Here is an 18167-nt window from a genome sequence, read left to right as displayed (position 1 = left end):
TGAAACCAAGAGTCAGTTGCTTAACCAACTGAGCCACCCAGGCACCCCAACCATATCTATCTTGAAAGTCTTTTTTTTTCTCTTGGCTTCTACCATCTTTTTCATTTACTCTAGTAATTATTTTATTGTTCCTTAGTGAAAGCTGAGGACATGAAGTTAAATGTAGTCCTGAATGTTAGAACTGTCCTCTGAAGACAAGTCCAAAGTGGATCAGAATGCTACAGTTCAGATATGAACTTTTTGCACATTTGGTTTAATGTAGGCATAAAACTTAGCAATTTTTGAGGAGCAAATGAAATTTCCCTTAGCCCACCCTTCTCGATTGTCTCTGTTGAGTATTAATTATTTCAACCAATAATTTTTACCTCTTTTAATAATAGAGATAAACTTTTCAAACCAAAATCATTTGGGAGATTCAGCTTGAAAACCATGGGTGGTGGGGCGCCTGGGTGGCACAGCGGTTAAGCGTCTGCCTTCGGCTCAGGGCATGATCCTGGCGTTATGGGATCGAGCCCCACATCAGGCTCCTCCGCTATGAGCCTGCTTCTTCCTCTCCCACTGCCCCTGCTTGTGTTCCCTCTCTCGCTGGCTGTCTCTATCTCTGTCTAATAAATAAATAAAATCTTTAAAAAAAAAAGATTTAAAAAAAAAGAAAAAAGAAAACCATGGGTGGAATCCATTAAAAAAAAAAAACAAAAAAACTGAACAAAAACCATGAGTAGTTGAAGTCACTGTTGATTATCTATTAAGTTCAACATTTCAAAATTACATTTATTCAGATTAAACAAGTTGGTTGAATATCATTAATTTATATGGTTAACCTAATAAAAGAAGATCATTCGTGGTTGGTCCATAGTGAATTGCCCTCATGTCACTCGTAGGAGTTGTTTTTTTCACTTCACAGCTTTCAGTTTTTAGTGATAGATTTCTAGAGATCATACAGAATTTTTACCTTTAATATTTGCTGTGTTTTAGGCTTCTAAAATTGCCATAAATGTCAGTTGGGTCAGAGGATGGACTTCAGTGTCAAAGTCAGTCACATGGGGAACTTTGAAAGAAGATATGTGTGTATGAAAGTATTAGTTAGATTTAAATGCTTATGGAAGATTAAAGAAGGCTTGAGCATCCATGAAATGCGAGTGTGTTCTACTGCCTGGCTTTCAGGCTTCTACAGCCAGGTCCCATGTGCTCTCCTCAGCTGGGCAGGACTTTGTCTTTCCTGCCTTGTGAATGCAGAAGTCCTGTCTGACCTCTTAAGTTCACTCAGATCATTCCCCATCACAGAATACTCTAATACTCTTTTAACTTGGTTTATAAATTCTACTCATTTTTCTTAAGTCTTAACTTTTCTACAAAGCTTTTCACCTTTATCACAGCTCTTATCATTTTCTAGATCCTTTTTGTAATGCTTTATATATAGTATACAACACAGCCTAGCAGATAAACTCATATTTCAGACTGTTATTTCTTATGATGTAAAGCCTTTCTTCCTGGGTTGATTGGAAATTTACTTTGCTTGTAAATGCTTAGTGCTAGGTGTACAGTTGGTGCTCGATGAATTGATTAAGCAGTCTGAATGGAAGAAAATTAAGCAAAATGATAATTGCTGTGTTTGACGATTTCGCAGGCTGATTTTTTTCTCTTATTCTTTCTAAATTTGGTATAAGTTTGCTATACTACTATAAACATTTACAATATATAAAATAAGCAGCTAGTAGATAGCTCTTTTTACTTATATCTTAAATACTGTTTGTTTTAGTAACATTGGACCCAAACATATCTATTTAGTGCTTTAATATCGATTACATGTTGTATTTATATCTTTTTTTTTTTCTAATAGGAGGAAAGGACAGACGGAGTGGCCTCATTCTGACAATTCCATTATGCCTGGAACAAACAAATATGGATGAGCTGAGTGTTACCTTAGACTATCTACTCAGCATTCCAAGGTGACTCTAAAGGTGTCTTTTTAAAAATCTTGATATGTTGTCATTCACTTACTAATGTTTCCTGTCATTAAGGTGTATGTTGCTATGTCACCTTCTTTTATTAGTGAAATTATAATTAAAAACACTAGAATCAATCATTTCTGACACAACAGCAGATAAAAGAATTATTTTATGCTCTAAATGTACTAGGTAATGTGATACAGATTTCCAAACTGTATGCACTGTCAACTTTTAAGGAACACAAAGACTGAGCATCTGTGTACCATGCAACTTGAGAAAACACACAGAGTGAATTTAGTAGAAAGCATCTTTTATTTAAATAGCTATTTCACTATATAGATACAAATCTGTAGGTTTTAATATGCTGAGTGAAGGCTATTGAGAGTTCAAAACCTTTTTATTTTAAAAAGTGTTTATGTTTTAATGGAAGATTCTTGGATTTTTAATTTTTTGTATTTCTTGGGTGAAGACAAAACAAACTTTTCTTTTTGCTTGAGCCTCCCTATCACTTCAACAACAAAAATAAGCTCCCTCCCCAACTTCCTCTTCCATATGTGATATTTGGAGACTGAAGTCTGACTGCATGTTAGAATCATCTGGAGATTTTTTTCCAAAATTCTCATGCTCTCCAGAGACTCTAATTAAATTGTTCTTCGGAGGTCTGCTGATCAGATGTTTTAAAAAGAAATCCTTTACTGGGGTGCCTGGCTGACTCAGTTGGTGGAGCATATAACTCTTGATCTTGGGGTTGTGAATTTGAGCCCCACATTGGGTGTAGAGATTACTTCAAATCGTTAAAAAAAAAAATCCTTGGGGCTCCTGGGTGCCTCAGTTAGTTAAGTGTCCGACTCTTGATTTTGGCTTGGTTCATAATCTTGGAGTCCTGGGATCAAGCCCTGCATCGGGCTGCATGCTTAGTGTGGAGTCTGCTTGGGATTCTCTTTCTCTTTCTCCCTCTACCCTCCCCACCCCTGCTCGTGCTCTCCCTCTCTCTGTCTAAAAATGAGTAAAATCTTTTTAAAAAAAATCCTTGGGGTGCCTGGGTGGCTCAGTCGTTAAGCGTCTGGCTTCAGCTCAGGGCGTGATCCCGGAGTTCTGGGATTGAGCCCCACATCGGGCTCTTCTGCTGGGAGCCTGCTTCTTTCTCTTCCACTCCTTCTGCTTGTGTTCCCTCTCTCACTGGCTATCTCTCTCTCTCTCAAATAAATAAATAAAATCTTTAAAAAAAAAATCCTTTACAACCCTTTAAGCTTCCCAGATAATTTTTATTTGCAGTCAGATTTGTAAGCCGCTGCAATAAAGAATGAGAAATAAGGGCAGACTTTTTTGTTTGTAAAATATAGAAGTGGTAAAAGGTACAAAACTCTCTCTTATATAATGCTCTTAAGCTCCAGATAATGAATTTTAAACATTTTAGTCAGAGCAATTCTTTGTATTCTTCCTGTATTTGCATTATTGATATAATAGATTATTTGAATTAAACCACCTTGCAGAGTACAGGGTTAAAACTTTATTTTAGAACCACTTGACTTTAATCATACCTGCTTCCAATGTTGGTCTGTAATTTAATGATTCTCTTGCTGATTGTTTTTTCTGTTGGGGAAATAGAGGTCTTCAACTGAGAATTTTCAGGTTTTTTTTTTTTTTTTTACTTTCCGGGAAGGAAAGTTAGCAGAACTGACAGAGTGTTAGTATTGAATAACCTTCCTAATCCTCTGAGCTGAATGCTTATTTGTATTATTCACCATTGGATAATAAACTATTTCTAGGTAAATGATACCACCTAGATATACGGCTAACAAATTCTGAAAAAGTATGCATGATTCATAGATGGTTACATGTGATTAGTGAGCTTAGAGGCCATCTGAACCAACTGCCTTATTATGTAGATGAGGGAATTGAGACTCAGGTTATAGTTACATGCCCAGAATTACACAGCTAATTAGTTGTAGAGCTGGAACTAGAATCTGTCATTGCTGACACCAGTCCAGAGCTCTTCACATTTCAAATGAAGAGAGTTTAGTATAGTTGAATCTTAGGTGAGGTGAGGTTCTGAAGCTGGAAGGTACTGCACAAATTACTGATAGTCAAAATTATCCATGAAAAATGCCTAAGCAAGGATTAGAGATTAGAGATTTACAACCTGTTTTTTCATGAACAAGCTAGGTTTTCCTCCAGTGACACTGGAGGAACATGTCACTGAGGCTGAGTTCCAGAAGACATATTTGGCTTGTGATTAAGTTTGTGATACAAATTGCATGCTATGGGGTGCCTGGGTGGCTCAGTTGGTTAAGTGTCTGCCTTTGGCTCAGGTCATGATCCCAGGGTCCTGGGATTGAGCCCCACATTGGGCTCCCTGCTCGGCAGGGAGTCTGCTCCCTCTCCCTCTACTCATCCCCTCACTCGTTTTCTCTCTCTCTCTCTCTCTCTCAAATAAATGAATAAAATCTTTAAAAAAAAAAAAAGAAAATGCATGCTTACATATACTAGAATCATCCTCAGCCCAGCAGGATGCTCCCATTATAAGAGGCACTTGGTAACTGAGGCAGGCTAAGGGACCAGCAGTCTCACTCGCCTCTTTTGTGTTTTCACACTGGGTATGTGAGCAGCAAGTACAATGGAGGGCAAAGTAGCCTACACTATGGAAATTTCTCTCTCTCTCTTTTTCTTGGATAAATATACATATAATGCTATTCCAGTGTAAATTATGAATCAGTTTCTGTATATCTGCACATACCTGCCAGCTAATAGAGAAATATGAATTGAAGCAAGATGAAAGAACTTGTTTTAGCAAGTCAAAATAGATACCTGGATACTTTATTTTTGAAAATTGTTTTGCTAGGTTTTGACCCTCAAATATTTGTGAAAACTGAATTGTTAACCTTCTGTTTTCTTGCAACAGCTCCTATAACTTTGGCAGCTCTGTATCAGTACTTGCTAATTCCTTAGAGTGCTAGAGTGTTTTTGAGCTCTTCATTGCAACTCGTGAGATCGGTTTATTAGGTGTAATCTTAAAAACTGATTTTTCTCCTTCAAAATGTCTACCATACAAAAGTGCACTTATTTTATTTATTTTTAAATTAAATTTATTTTATTTTATTTTTTAGAGGGGGAAAGGTAGAGGGAGAGAGAATCTCAAGCACGTCCGGCTCTGGGCAGGGCATGGGGCCTGATGTCACAACTCAGAGATCATGACATGAGCTGAAATCAAGAGGTGGACGCTTAATTGACTGAGCCACCCAGGTGTGCCCAAAACTGCTTTTAATTTGTAATCCCACCAACATTTTATTATGAAAAATTCCAAATACACAAAAAAGTTTAAAGGATTGTACAGTAAACACCATTATGCCTCTCACTTAGAAGTCTCCAACCAAAATTGGACTTGATCACATATGTATTCATTTATCCATCTCTCTTTCCATCCCAGAACTGTTTAAGTTTACCCTGTCAGATTATGCTCAGCCTGTGTCTAGAAAGTTGTCCTTTTTAGTAATATGTCTTCACTTTTTGTGGGACCTGCTATGTCTCCCAGTCTTCTGCTGTTAAAGGTTGATCCCTCCTAAGCTGTGACTGTCTTAGGATGGGTCCATCAGTGATGCCTCTCTGGCCCTTTCCTTACAGCACATGCCCCAAGGTGGTCTCTTTTTGCAATGAACATGTTAACATTTTGAATGTAATACTAGGTTTTAAAAAGTTTTCTAAAAATGAGAAGAAACTTCAGTTTCTTATCTATACTTCATGCTTATTTTATATGATATATATCTATTTTAAACAGGTAACCCAGCACATTTGAGAATGGAGGTATTTCCTGATTCTTTTTCACACAGGTTGCCCCTAAGCTCGCTTTTGTTTCAGATCCTTTATTAGAGGGCTTAGAAGAAAAGGGAGGGTTAGGATACTTGTAGCCTGACCTGAATACTAAGTTTAAGTTCAGGTAACTCTTGTCAGTTCTGTGCGGAGTTCAAGCCTAACCATTACTGCCCCTTTTTCTATAAAGGGTCAACCATAGGTTTTAATACAGGATAATAAAGACTGACAAGTTTGGGCCAGCGTGAGCGTTAAATTTTAGGAGAGCTAAATGTAGTTTATCTTTTGTTTTCTAGCCATTACTGTGTATTTTAGACATAAACAAGAGGATCAGAAACTGCATGAGTCCATAATTAGGAGATTCCGTTATGGAAGTAAAGACAAGAAATATATAAATTAAACTAATAATCTTTTCATTAAAAAAGTAAATACTGAGATGAGCACTAATGAAAACCTCACAAGTAGGTCATTAATCTCATATCATTTTATTGCATATTTCAGGATTTTAAGTCAGAAGCATATCTACATTCAATGCAATGAATGAGATTTATTTCAATACTATTACATGAGATCTGATTATCAGACAATGAGACTACCTCCCTTTTAAAAACACCTGGCAAAACACATTCTTAACCTTGTTTTTTAATTAGTACTTTTCTGAGGAGCCCTTTTAGATTCTTTTTCATATTTACTTATGCTTGGTGTCATAGTAGTTTATAGTCATATTATAGTCTGTTATTAGATTGTGTGGTTCTTAAATGCTGAACCATGTTTTATTTATCTCCATATCCACAATGCCAATAAAAATGATTTGGCGACTTCAGGTGTTCATTATATGCTTATTGAAGGAACAAACCAGACTTAGCAACAAAGTCATAGAAATGAACTAAAATACATTATGAAGGGAAATAGAACAGCCGTGTTTAGTTCTGTAATTCTTTAAAATGGTGAAATTATTATTTGAATCCTACAACTTGTTTTGCAACTGTTAGTATTTTTTTAAAAATTTAAGTATAATTGACGTACAGTGTTAGTTTCAGGTTTACAACATAATGATTTGAAAATTCTATATTCAGTGCTCACTATGATAAATGTGGTCACCATATAATGTTATTGCAGTATTATTGACTATATTCCTTATGCTGTACTTTTTGTCTCCGTGACTTATTTATTTTACCTCTTAATCTTCTTCACCTGTTTTGCCTATACCCCCACCCATATCTTTCTGCCAACCACCAGTTTGTTCTCTGTATTTAGTTAATTATCTGTTTTGTTGTTGTTGCTATTGTTGTTTGTTCATTTTTTTTTTATTCCACATAGAAGTTAATCATATGGTGTTTGTCATTCTTTGAGTTATTTTACTTAGCTTTCCATGTTGTCCATGGAATGTTGTCCATCTGTGCTGTTGCAAATGGCAAGATTTCATTCTTTTTTATGGCTAAGTAATATTCCATTGTATGTATGTATGTACACACACACACACACACACACACACCCCCACATCTTCTTTATCCATTCATCTATCAGTGGGCACATGGGTTGTTTCCGTATTTTGCCTCTTGTATATAAAACTGCAATAAACATAGGAGTGCATATATCTTTTTGAATTAGTGTTTTTGTTTAACTTTGGGTAAATACCCCCTGGTGTAATTTCAGGACCGTATGGTATTTATATTTTTAATTTTTTGAGGAACCTCCATACTGTTTTCCACAGTCATGGTACCACTTTATGTTCTTATCACCAGAGCATGAGGGTTTTCTTTTCTCTACATCTTTGTCAGTACTTGTTATTTCTTCTCTTTTTGATACTAACCATTCTTACTGGTGTGGGGTGACTTCTCCTTGTGGTTTTGATTTGCATTTCTCTAACTATTAGTGATATTGAGTGACTTTTTAATGTGTGTGTTAGTTATCTGTATGTCTTCTTTAGAAAAATGTCTGTCCAAGTCTTCTGCCCATTTTTTAATCATATTATCTTTTTCTGGTGTTGAGTTGTAGAAGTTCTTTATATATTTTGGATATTAACCCCTTATTTGATATATCACTAGCAAATAGCTTCTCCTAGGTTGCCTTTTTGTTTTGTTGATAATTTCCTTTGCTGTGCAATAGCTTTTTATTTTCGTGTAGTCCCAATAGTTTATTTTTGTTCGTTTCCCTTGCCTGAGAAGACATATCCGTTGGTATGTTGCTAAAGCCAATGTCCAAGAGATTATTGTCTATATTTTCTTTGGATTTTTATGTTTTGAGGTCTCATATTTAGGTCTTTAATCCATTTTGACTTTATTTTTGTGTGTGGTGTAAGAAAGTGGTCCAGTTTCATTCTTTTGCATGTAGCTCTCCAGTTTCCCAGAACCATTTATTGACAAGACTCGTTTCTGAATTGTTATGTATATTCATGCCTCCTTTGTCATAGATTAATTGACCATACAAGTGTGGGTTTGGTTCTGGGCTCTCTGTTCTGTTCAGCTAATCTATGTGTCTGGGTTTTTTTTTTTTTTGCCAGGGCCATACTGTTTTGATTACTATGGCTTGTAGTATATCTTGAAATCTGGGATTGTGATACCTCCAGCTTTGTTGTTCTTTCTTAATATTGCTTGGGCTATTCAAGGTCTTTTGTGGTTTCATATAAACTTTAGGATTATTTGTTCTAGTTCTGTGAAAAATTTTGATAGGGATTGCATCGAATCAGTATTGCTTTGGGTAGTATGGAGATTTTAACAATATTAATTCTTCCAGGCTATGAACATGGTATATCTTTCCATTTGTGTTGTCTTCGGTTTCTTTCATCAGTCTGTCATAGTTTTCAGAGTATAGGATTTTTATCTCCTTGGTTAAATTTATTCCTAGGTATTTTATTCTTTTTGGTGCAATTGCAAATGAGATTCTTTTCTTTTCTTTTCTTTTCTTTTCTTTTCTTTTCTTTTCTTTTCTTTTCTTTCTTTTCTTTTTTCTCTTCTCTTCTTTTAAGATTTATTTATTTATTTGTTTGTTTGAGAGAGAGTGAGAAAGAGAGAGAGAAGGAGTAGGGGCAGGGGCAGAAGCAGACTCCTCACTGAGCAGGGATCCTGACTTGGGGCTTGATCCTGGGACTCTGGGACCATGACCCTAGCTGAAGGCAGACACCCAACTGACTGAGTCATCCAGGCACCCTGAGATTAAAGATTTTTTTAAATTTCTCTTTCTGCTATGTTGTTATTAGTGTATAGAGGAGCAACAGATTTCTTTATATTAATTTTGTATCTTACAACTTTACTGATTTCATTTATTACTTCAAATAGTTTTTTGTGGCATCTTTAGAATTTTCTGTATATGTCATCTTCAGATAATGATAGTTTTGCTTCTTTCTTAACAATTTGGATGTCTTTTATTTCTTTTTCTTGTTTGATTGCTGTGACTAGGACTTCAGTACTATGTTGAATTAAAGTGGTGAGAGTAGACATCTTTGTGTTGTTCCTGATCTTAAAGGAAATGCTTTCCATTTTTTACCATTGAGTATGATGTTAGCTGTGGGTTTTTCTTATATGGCCTTTATTATGTTGAAGTATGTTCTGTCTAAACTCACTTTGTTGATAATGTTTATCATGAACAAGATGTTGTGTTTTGTCAGATGCTTTTTCTGCATCTCTTGACATAATCATGCAGTTTTTATCCTTTATGGTATCACATCGATTGATTTGCAAATATCAGACCATCCTTTCATCCCTGGAATAACTATTTACTTGGTCATGGTGAATGATCCTTTTAATGTATTATTAAATGTGCTTTGCTTATATATTGTTGAGGATTTTTGCATCCATGTTCTTTAGGTATATTGGCCTGTATTTTTCTTTTTCTGCATTATCTTTGTCTGGTTTTGTATCAGGATAATGTTGGCCTTATAGAATGAATTTGAAAGTTTTCCTTCCTCTTCTATTTTTTAAAATAATTTGATAAAGATAGGTATTAACTTTTCAAATATTTGGTAGAATTTATCTGCGAAGCCATCTTGTCCTGGACTTTGGGAGTTTTTTGGTTAGCAATTCAATTTTGTTACTAGTAATCAGTCTGTCCAAATTTTCTATTTCTTCCTGATGCAGATTTAGAAGATTGTATGTTTCCAGGAGTTGATCCATTTCATCTAGTTGTTTAATTTGTTGGCATATATTTTTTTATAGCATTATCTCCTAATTCTTCATATTTCTGTGGTGTCAGTTATTCTCCCACATCCTTTCTGATTTTATTTATTTGAGTTCCCTTTTTTTGTTGATTAGTCCGGCTAAAGGTTTGTTAGTTTTGTTTATCTTTTTAAAGAATCAGCTCTTTGTTTCTTTGACCTTTTCTAATTTTTTTTATAGTCTCTATTTATTTCCACCCTCATCATTATCATTTCCTTTCTTCTGGCACTGGGTTTGTTTGTTCTTCTTTTTCTAGTTCCTTTAGGTGTTTATTTGAGATTTTTCATGTTTTTTGAGATAGGTTTGTATCATTATAAACTTCTGTTTTTGGAACTCCTTTTGCTTCATCCCAGAGATTTTGTACTGTTGCGTTTTTGTTTTTGTCTTCATTTATTTTTTTTATGTCTTCTTATTTCTTCATTGACCCATTGGTTGTTTAGTAGCATGTTCGGCTTCTTTGTATTTTTTCTAGTTTTTTTCTTGTAATTGATTTCTAGTTTCATACTGTTGTGGTAGGAAAAGATGCTTTATATGATGTCAGTCTTCTTAAATTTATTGAGACTTATTTAGTGACCTAACATGTGATCTATCCTGGAGAATGTTCCATGTGTATTTGAAAAGAATGTGTATTCTGTTTTTGAATGGATTGTTCTGTATACATTTTTTATATTTTTTAGGTCCATCTGGCCTAATGTGTCATTCAGAGCCATTGCTTCCTTGTTAATAATTCTGTTCAGATGATCTATCCAATGATGTAAGTGGGGTGTTACAGTCCTCTACTATTATTGTATCACTCTCAGTTTCTCCCTTTATATCTGTTAAAATTCGTTATATGTACTTAGGTGCTCCTTTGTTGGGTGCCTAGGTATTTACAGTTGTTACTGTTCTCTTGTTGGATGGATCCTTTTATCATTATGTAATGCCCAGTTTTTGTCTCTTGCTACAGTCTTTCTTTTAAAGTTTATTTTGTCTGATGTAAGTATTGCTATCCCAGCTTTTTTTCTTTTTTGTTTCCTTCTGCCTGGAATATCTTTTTCCATTCTTTAATTTTCAGTCTGTATGTGTCTAGGTCAGAAGTGAGTCATAGGCAGTTTGGGTTTTTGTTTGTTTGTTTTTTGTTTGTTTGTTTTTGTTTTTGCTTTTTTATCCATTCAGTCACCTTATGTCTTGACTGGAGCATTTATTCAATTTATATTTAGAATAATTATTGATAGGGAGGTACTTATTGCCATTTTGTTAATTGTTTTCTGGTTGCTTTTGTAATTCTTATCTATTTCTTTCTTCTCCTGGTCTCTTGTGATTTGGTGGCTTTCTTTAGTGTTCTGCTTGGAATCCTTTATTTTTTTTGTGTATCTTTATAGGTTTTCGATTTGTGATTATTGTTAGGTTTATATGTAATATCCCCTATGTATAGCAGTCTATGTTGATAGTTGCTTAAGTTGGAATACATTCTAAAAGCACTAAATTTTTACTGCCCCCCCCATATTTTATGTAAATGATATCATATTTTCTATGTTTATTTTGTGTATCCCTTGGAATTTTTGTGGATATAATTGACTTTACTCCTTTTGTGCTTTAATCTTGATACTGGCTTTATAAGTAATTAATCTACTACTTTTACTATATGTTTACTTTTACCTGTGAACTTTTCTCATAATTTTCTTTTAGTTATGCTCTCTTGTTTTCCACTTAAAGAATGCCCTTTGACATTTCTCATAAGACTGTTTTGGTGGTGATGAACTCCTTTAACTTTTGTTTGCTGGGGAACTCTTTATCTTTCAATTCTAAGTGATGATCTTGCTAGGTAGGGTATTCTTGGTTCTAGTTTTTTTTTTTCCCTTTCAACACTGGAAATATATCATGCCACTCCGTTCTGGACAGTGTAACGACTTGTATTCTATAAGGTATATATTCTATATGTTCAGAATTTTTAAAAAATCTATGGACATTTTTCTTCAAAGAAAATCTTACACAGAAGCCAAATTTATAAAACAGAAATGGAGGTCCACAGCGATTTCTGGCTATCATCATCCTCCCTTCTCCCTTCTCAAACTCCACTTCCACTGCAGTGCTCCCTTCCCCACTTTTAAGGAGCCTTCTTGGAGCTTATAGGACTCTGCAGAACAATTAGAAGATAATTTGAATTTGAGTCTAACACCCTTAATTGATCATTGATTTGTCTTCTTAGACTTTGGAATGTTCAGTACAGTCTGTGAGAATGTGACTGGGATGGCTCTCTTCTTCCTTTTTTTTTTTGTATTATTATTATTTTTTTTAAAGGTACTCACTTCCAAGGAGGTTTGAGCCAGTGCCTTCCCTTTTACTCCTTAAGAAATGTACTTTTAGCAAATAGGGTTATAATTGCATTGACCTTAGAGTTATTTTAAAACACTGTGGTTAAGGGTTTTGAACATGTGGTTAAGGGTTTTGAACATGCTTTTTGTTTTGTTTTGTTATAATTTTTAGATTTTGTTTATTTTTTAGAGAGGAAGAGGGAACAAGCATGGGGTGGGGAGGGGCAGAGGGAGAGAGAGAATCTTAAGCAGAGGGAGAGAGAGAATCTTAAGCAGACTCCACGTGCAGTGCAGAATCTGACACAGGGCTGATCTCGTGACCAGAGCTGAAATCAAGAGTTGGACACTTAACCGACTGAGCCACCCCAGTGCCCCTGAACATGCTTTATGCCCTTGATGAGTTTTTTTTTTAATAATCATCTCACTCATTCAACACATATGTATTGAAAATTTATAATGTGCTGTTTTAAAATGGGACTGCTAAGCCAGTATTTTCTTTCCTTGCCGTGTAGTTTTTATTTTTCTGTCCTTTCTCTTCCTTTTTCATACACTGAAGTTCACATCAAGGGATGGCTGAGTTGTCGAGTTGGACTAGTACAATAATAGCCAAGCTAACTTCTTTGTCCTGATTCTCTTTCCACTTTGCACACAAAAACAGGATTAATTTCATTGAAAAGACAGTGTCATTCTTCCCAGTTTTCTATGACCTCCTCTTTTTCTTACTTCACTACTGAATTCAATTCAGTAGCCATTCATTTTGAACATCGTGCATTGTGAAGGCAGGAAATATTAGGTCTTTGCTCTCAAGGGGAATCTTTCAGTGTTCTTAACTGCTTTGCCAAGACCTTATATGATTCGACTCACCTTTTCAGAAATACTAATTTCTTGAACACTTATTATGCAAGGCACTTAGTTTAAAGTACTTGTATTAACTCAGTTTTCAAAATAATAAGAGTATTATTATTTCTGTTTCGTAGTTGAAAAAGAGCAGAGAAATGAAGAAGCTTCTCAAATATGTGGTGCCTTTACTCGTATTCTTTATATCTGTCCTTTCACATTAAATTTTATTAGCTCCTTTATGTAAATCCTTTCTAGATTCTGTTGTTATCCAAACTTATAGCCCTTGCTGTTTCTGATTCTTTAGAAGTTTAACCATGATGTGTTTAATGAGGTTCTTAAGTTTTTATTTAATATTTATTTATTTATTTTTAAAGATTTTGTTTATTAATTTGAGATAGAGAATGAGAGAGAGAGCATGAGCCAGGGGGGCAGAGGGAGAGGAAGAAGCAGGCTCCCTGCTGAGCAGGGAGCCCAGTGTGGGGTTCAGTCGCAGGACCCCTGGATCATGACCTGAGCCGAAGGTAGACACTTAACCGACTGAGCCACCAGGTGCCCGAATTTTTATTTATTTTTGCATTTATTATTTGTCTTAATTTTTTTTAATTTCAAAAGCAGGTATTGTTTCCCTAGTAACATTAAATACTGCAATGTCTATGAATATAAAGTAGGCACTGAGTGATTCTGGGCTCCTTGAGGGGAGAAACTGTATCTTATAATTTGTATTTTTCATAGCTCAGTGTTGTACCTCATTCTCAGTCAGTGGTCAGTATGGCTTATGGGTGTGGGTTTCTATTTTTATTTTATTTTACTACTTCAGTTTCTCAGAGTTTTGTGTACTCAAGTGTGGGCTGACTGGACCTAGTAACTGACCATTCTCAGAACATCTTACATTTTGTTGGAAAATCAAATAAGCATACTGCCATTGGTGGCTCAGTAGAAACTATTTTGATGGATAAAAGTTTGTCTAGGCTGGTTTTGCTTCCTTTTTTAGAACTTTAAATTCAAATGGACCTGAGAATTTACTTATGGATGATGATTGGGAGGCATATATAAAAAGAATATCTTATATTTAAGGAAATATATTACAGATAATATATTATCTGTTAGATAATGTTAAGTCATTTAATTCTCATAACAAACTTATGATGAGTACAGTCATCATTATCCCTGTGTTGTGTATGAGGGATCTGAGACATAGAAAGAGTGGGCAATTTAGATATCTTGACCAAGAGCATGTGGTAAATCAGGGCTAGAGGGGGTATTTGAACCTGGCAGTTTGGCTGCTAGCCTGTGTTCCTGCTCTACAGCAACCTCTGCTATAATCACAGTGCAATATCTATAGACAAGTGTTAGTATTTATTCACTTTTAACCTAGACCTATTACAGTTGATAATTAACATATGAGATAATATAGTATTATGAAGGAAATATTGAAAACTTTGTCTTAACATTTTCTTTCAACAGTATATTCAGTGTATACAGGCAAATCTTGGAGATAATTGCAGGTTCAGTTCTAGACCACTGCAATGGAGTGAACATCACAGCAAAGCCATATTTGCATTTACTTCCTCCTCTGAAGTCTTGAGTCCCTAAGTCATTTATGAGGGTTGGACTCAACTTCTTCCAAACTTCTGTTAATGTTGATATTTTGATCTCTTCCCATGAATCAACGAATGTTCTTAATAGCATCTAGAATGGTGAATCCTTTCCAGAAGGCTTTCAATTTACTTTGCCCAGATCCGTCAGAGTAATCACTATCTCTAGCAGCTATAGATTAATGAAATATTCTCAAAAAATAAGACATGAAAGTCAGAATTACTCCTTGACCCATGGGCTGCAGAATGAATGTCATGTTAGCAAGCATGAAAACATTGATTTCATTGTAACCATCTCCATCAGAGCTCTTAGGTGACCAGATGCATTGTCAATGAACAGAAATAGTTTTAAAAGGTATCTTTTTTTCCCCCTGAGCAGTAGGTTTCTTCAGTGAGCTTAAACCCTTTCAGTAAACCATGTTGTAAACAGATGTATTTTCACCCAGAGTTTGTTGTTTCTCATTTATAGAGCATAGGCAGGGTAGCTTTAGCATAATTCTTTTTTATTTTCTAATTTTTTTTTTTAAGTAGTCTCCATGCCCAGTGGGGCTTGAAGTCACGACCCTGAGATCAAGACCTGAGCTGATATCAAGAGTCGATCACCTGACTGAGCCACCCAGGTGCCCTGATTTATCCTAATTCTTAAGGGCCCTAGGATTGTGGGAATGGTAAATGAGCATTGTCTTCTATTTAGTCACCAGCTGCATTAGCATGTGACAAGAGAGTCTTTTGAAGTTTTTTTTTTTTTTTTAGTTTATTTAATTATTTTAGAGAGAAAGAGTGTGCATAAGAGAGCATGCCCCAGGGTGGTGGGGGGCAGAGGAGAGAGAGTCTTTCTTAAGCAGACTCTGTGCTGATTATGGAGCCAGACGTGGGGCTCAGTCTCACAACCTGAGCCAAAGCCAAGAGTCAGACACTTACCTGACTGTGCCACCCAGGCACCCCGTTCTTTGAAGTTTGTTTGTTTGTTTTTTTTTTAAGATTTAATTTATTTATTTGACAGAGAGAGACAGCCAGCGAGAGAGGGAACACAAGCAGGGGGAGTGGGAGAGGAAGAAGCAGGCTCCCAGCGGAGGAGCCTGACGTGGGGCTTGATCCCAGGACTCAGGGATCATGCCCTGAGCCAAAGGCAGACGCTTAACGACTGAGCCACCCAGGCGCCCCTGTCCTTTGAAGTTTTGAAACCAGGCATTGACTTCTCTCTAGAGGTACAAGTCCTAGATGGCATCTTTTTCCAATAGAAGGCTGTTTGTCTACATTGAAAATCTGTTGTTGAGTGTAGCCACTTTTATTATTGATCCTAGCTAGATGTTTTGGTGGAGAACTTCCTGCAGCTTCTATATCAGCACTTGCCTGCTTTACCTTGCACTTTTACATTATAGAGACAACTTCTTTCCTTAAACCTCATGAACCAACCTCTGCTAGCTTCAGACTTTCTCCTGCAAATTCCTCACCTCTCTCAGCCTTCCTAGAATTGAAGAGAGTTAGGGCCTTGCTCTGGATTAGGCTTTTACTTAAGGGAATGTTGTGGCTGGTTTGATTTTCTATCCAGACCACTCAACTCTCTCCATATCAGCAATAAGAATGTTTTGGTTTCTTATCATTCATTTGTTCATAGGAGTAGCACTTTTAATTTCCTTCCATAAATATTTCCTTTGTATTTACAACTTGGCTGACTGGTGCAGAAGACCTAGCTTTTAGCCTGTGTTGGCTTTCTTCATGCCTTCCTCACTAAGCTTAATCATTTTTAGCTTTTGTTTCAAATTAAAAGACATGCAACTCTTCATTTCACTTGCACACTTAGAAGCCATTGAAAGGTTATTAATTGGCCTAATTTCAGTATTATTGTGTCTCAGGGATGAGGGAGGCCCAAGGAGAGGGAGAGACAGGGGAACAACCAGTAAGTAGAACAGTCAGAACATATAACACTTATTAAGTTCTCCATCTTATATAGGTATGGTTTGTGGCACCCCAAAACAATTATAATAGGAACATCAAAGATCACAGATCACCATAACAAATACATAATTTGAAGTTTGAAATATTATGAAATTACTAAAACGTGACACAGAGACATAAAGTGAGCAAATGCTGTGGGAAAAATGGCATCTATAGAGTTGATGGACACAGGGTTGCCACAAACCTTCAATTTGTAAAAGAAGTAGTATCTATGAAGCGCAGTAAAACGAAGTACAAAAAAGATAAAATACCTGTATTTAAACTCAGTACTTTCCAGCTTAAAGGGAACTTGGTGATCATCCGGTTGTAGAATCATGGAACATCATCAGGATTGGAAAGTACCTTAACAATCATCCGGACTAACCACCTTCTCCATTCTTAAATCTTTTTTTTTTTTTTTAAGATTTTATTTATTTATTTGACAGAGACAGCCAGTGAGAGAGGGAACACAACCAGGAGGAGTGGGAGAGGAAGAAGGAGGCTCCCAGAGGAGGAGCCTGATGCGGGACTTGATCCCAGAACGCTGGGATCACGCCCTGAGCCGAAGGCAGATGCTTAATGACTGTGCCACCCAGGCGCCCCTCCATTCTTAAATCTTTTATAGAAATACTGCCAAGTATTTGTCCAGATTAATCTCGATCAGATTACTATTGATTCTGTAGTGATTCAAAATCTACAAAAGTTACCTTTCCATTTTTTTTCACTTAAGTCAGTTCTTTCTAATTGTAGAAAAACTCCTTTATGTTACAGAATAAACATCAGAACACAGAGGTTTAATGATTTGCCAAAAACCACATAGCCATTAAGATCATAAGTCTTTAGTCACTCAGTAAATACGTGAAAGCCTATGAGGAGCTCCTCATTGTTCCAGGTGCTGAGGAAATGGGTGAACAAAGGAGACCCAGTCCCCACCCTTATTATGGGCGTTATACATAATGATCCAACAAATATTACATATAAATCACAGTATATTGGATGTTCATGAATGCTATGAAAACACAGCATGAAAAGAGTTGAGAGGATGGCATGCGTGGCAATATTTTGCAAAATGATAGGATAATGTTTTGCCAGAGATGATGGAAGTGACAAGNGTGAAAACACAGCATGAAAAGAGTTGACTCAAGGATGGCATGCGTGGCAATATTTTGCAAAATGATAGGATAATGTTTTGCCAGAGATGATGGAAGTGACAAGCAAGCCATACAGATATCTAATGGAAGATGATTAAAGAAAGAGCATTTATGACAGAGCAGTTAGTGCAAAGACCCTGAGGAAGGAGCAGCATATTGTGGGATCAGCAAGGAGGTAGTATGGTGGGAGCAGTTTGAGAGAGGTCCAGAGTTCTAGAACTGTGGTCAGATGAGAGAGGCTAGGATCAGATCATAGAGGACCTTGTAGGCCATGCTAAAGGCTTCAGTTCTGAAGGAGAAGGAAAGCCATTGTTGGTTTCTGACTAGAGAATGATGTGTAATGTACCCTCTAACATTTTTAAAGGTCATCTGTGTTTAAAGCACTATGCTAAAAGCTGCCAGGATATCAGGAAGATAATATCCTCGCTTTCGGGAAGCA

General features: G+C 36.1%; 1 protein-coding gene across 1 annotated transcript in view; it reads left to right on the top strand.

Annotated features, from left to right (window-relative positions):
- The window catches only part of SESTD1 (SEC14 and spectrin domain containing 1), a 128328-nt gene that overhangs the window by 23541 nt on the left and 86620 nt on the right, over positions 1-18167 (top strand). The window contains exon 3 of the mRNA XM_019799233.2: positions 1841-1949. Within this exon, the coding sequence (XP_019654792.1) occupies positions 1841-1949 (109 nt within the window). The remainder of the gene's footprint in view (positions 1-1840; positions 1950-18167) is intronic.

This window comes from Ailuropoda melanoleuca, chromosome 2 (genome assembly GCF_002007445.2).
Source record: "Ailuropoda melanoleuca isolate Jingjing chromosome 2, ASM200744v2, whole genome shotgun sequence".
NCBI classification, from domain to species: Eukaryota; Metazoa; Chordata; class Mammalia; order Carnivora; family Ursidae; genus Ailuropoda; species Ailuropoda melanoleuca.
The sequence above is the reverse complement of the archived record's forward strand: the minus strand, read 5'-3'. Positions and strand labels throughout refer to the sequence as shown.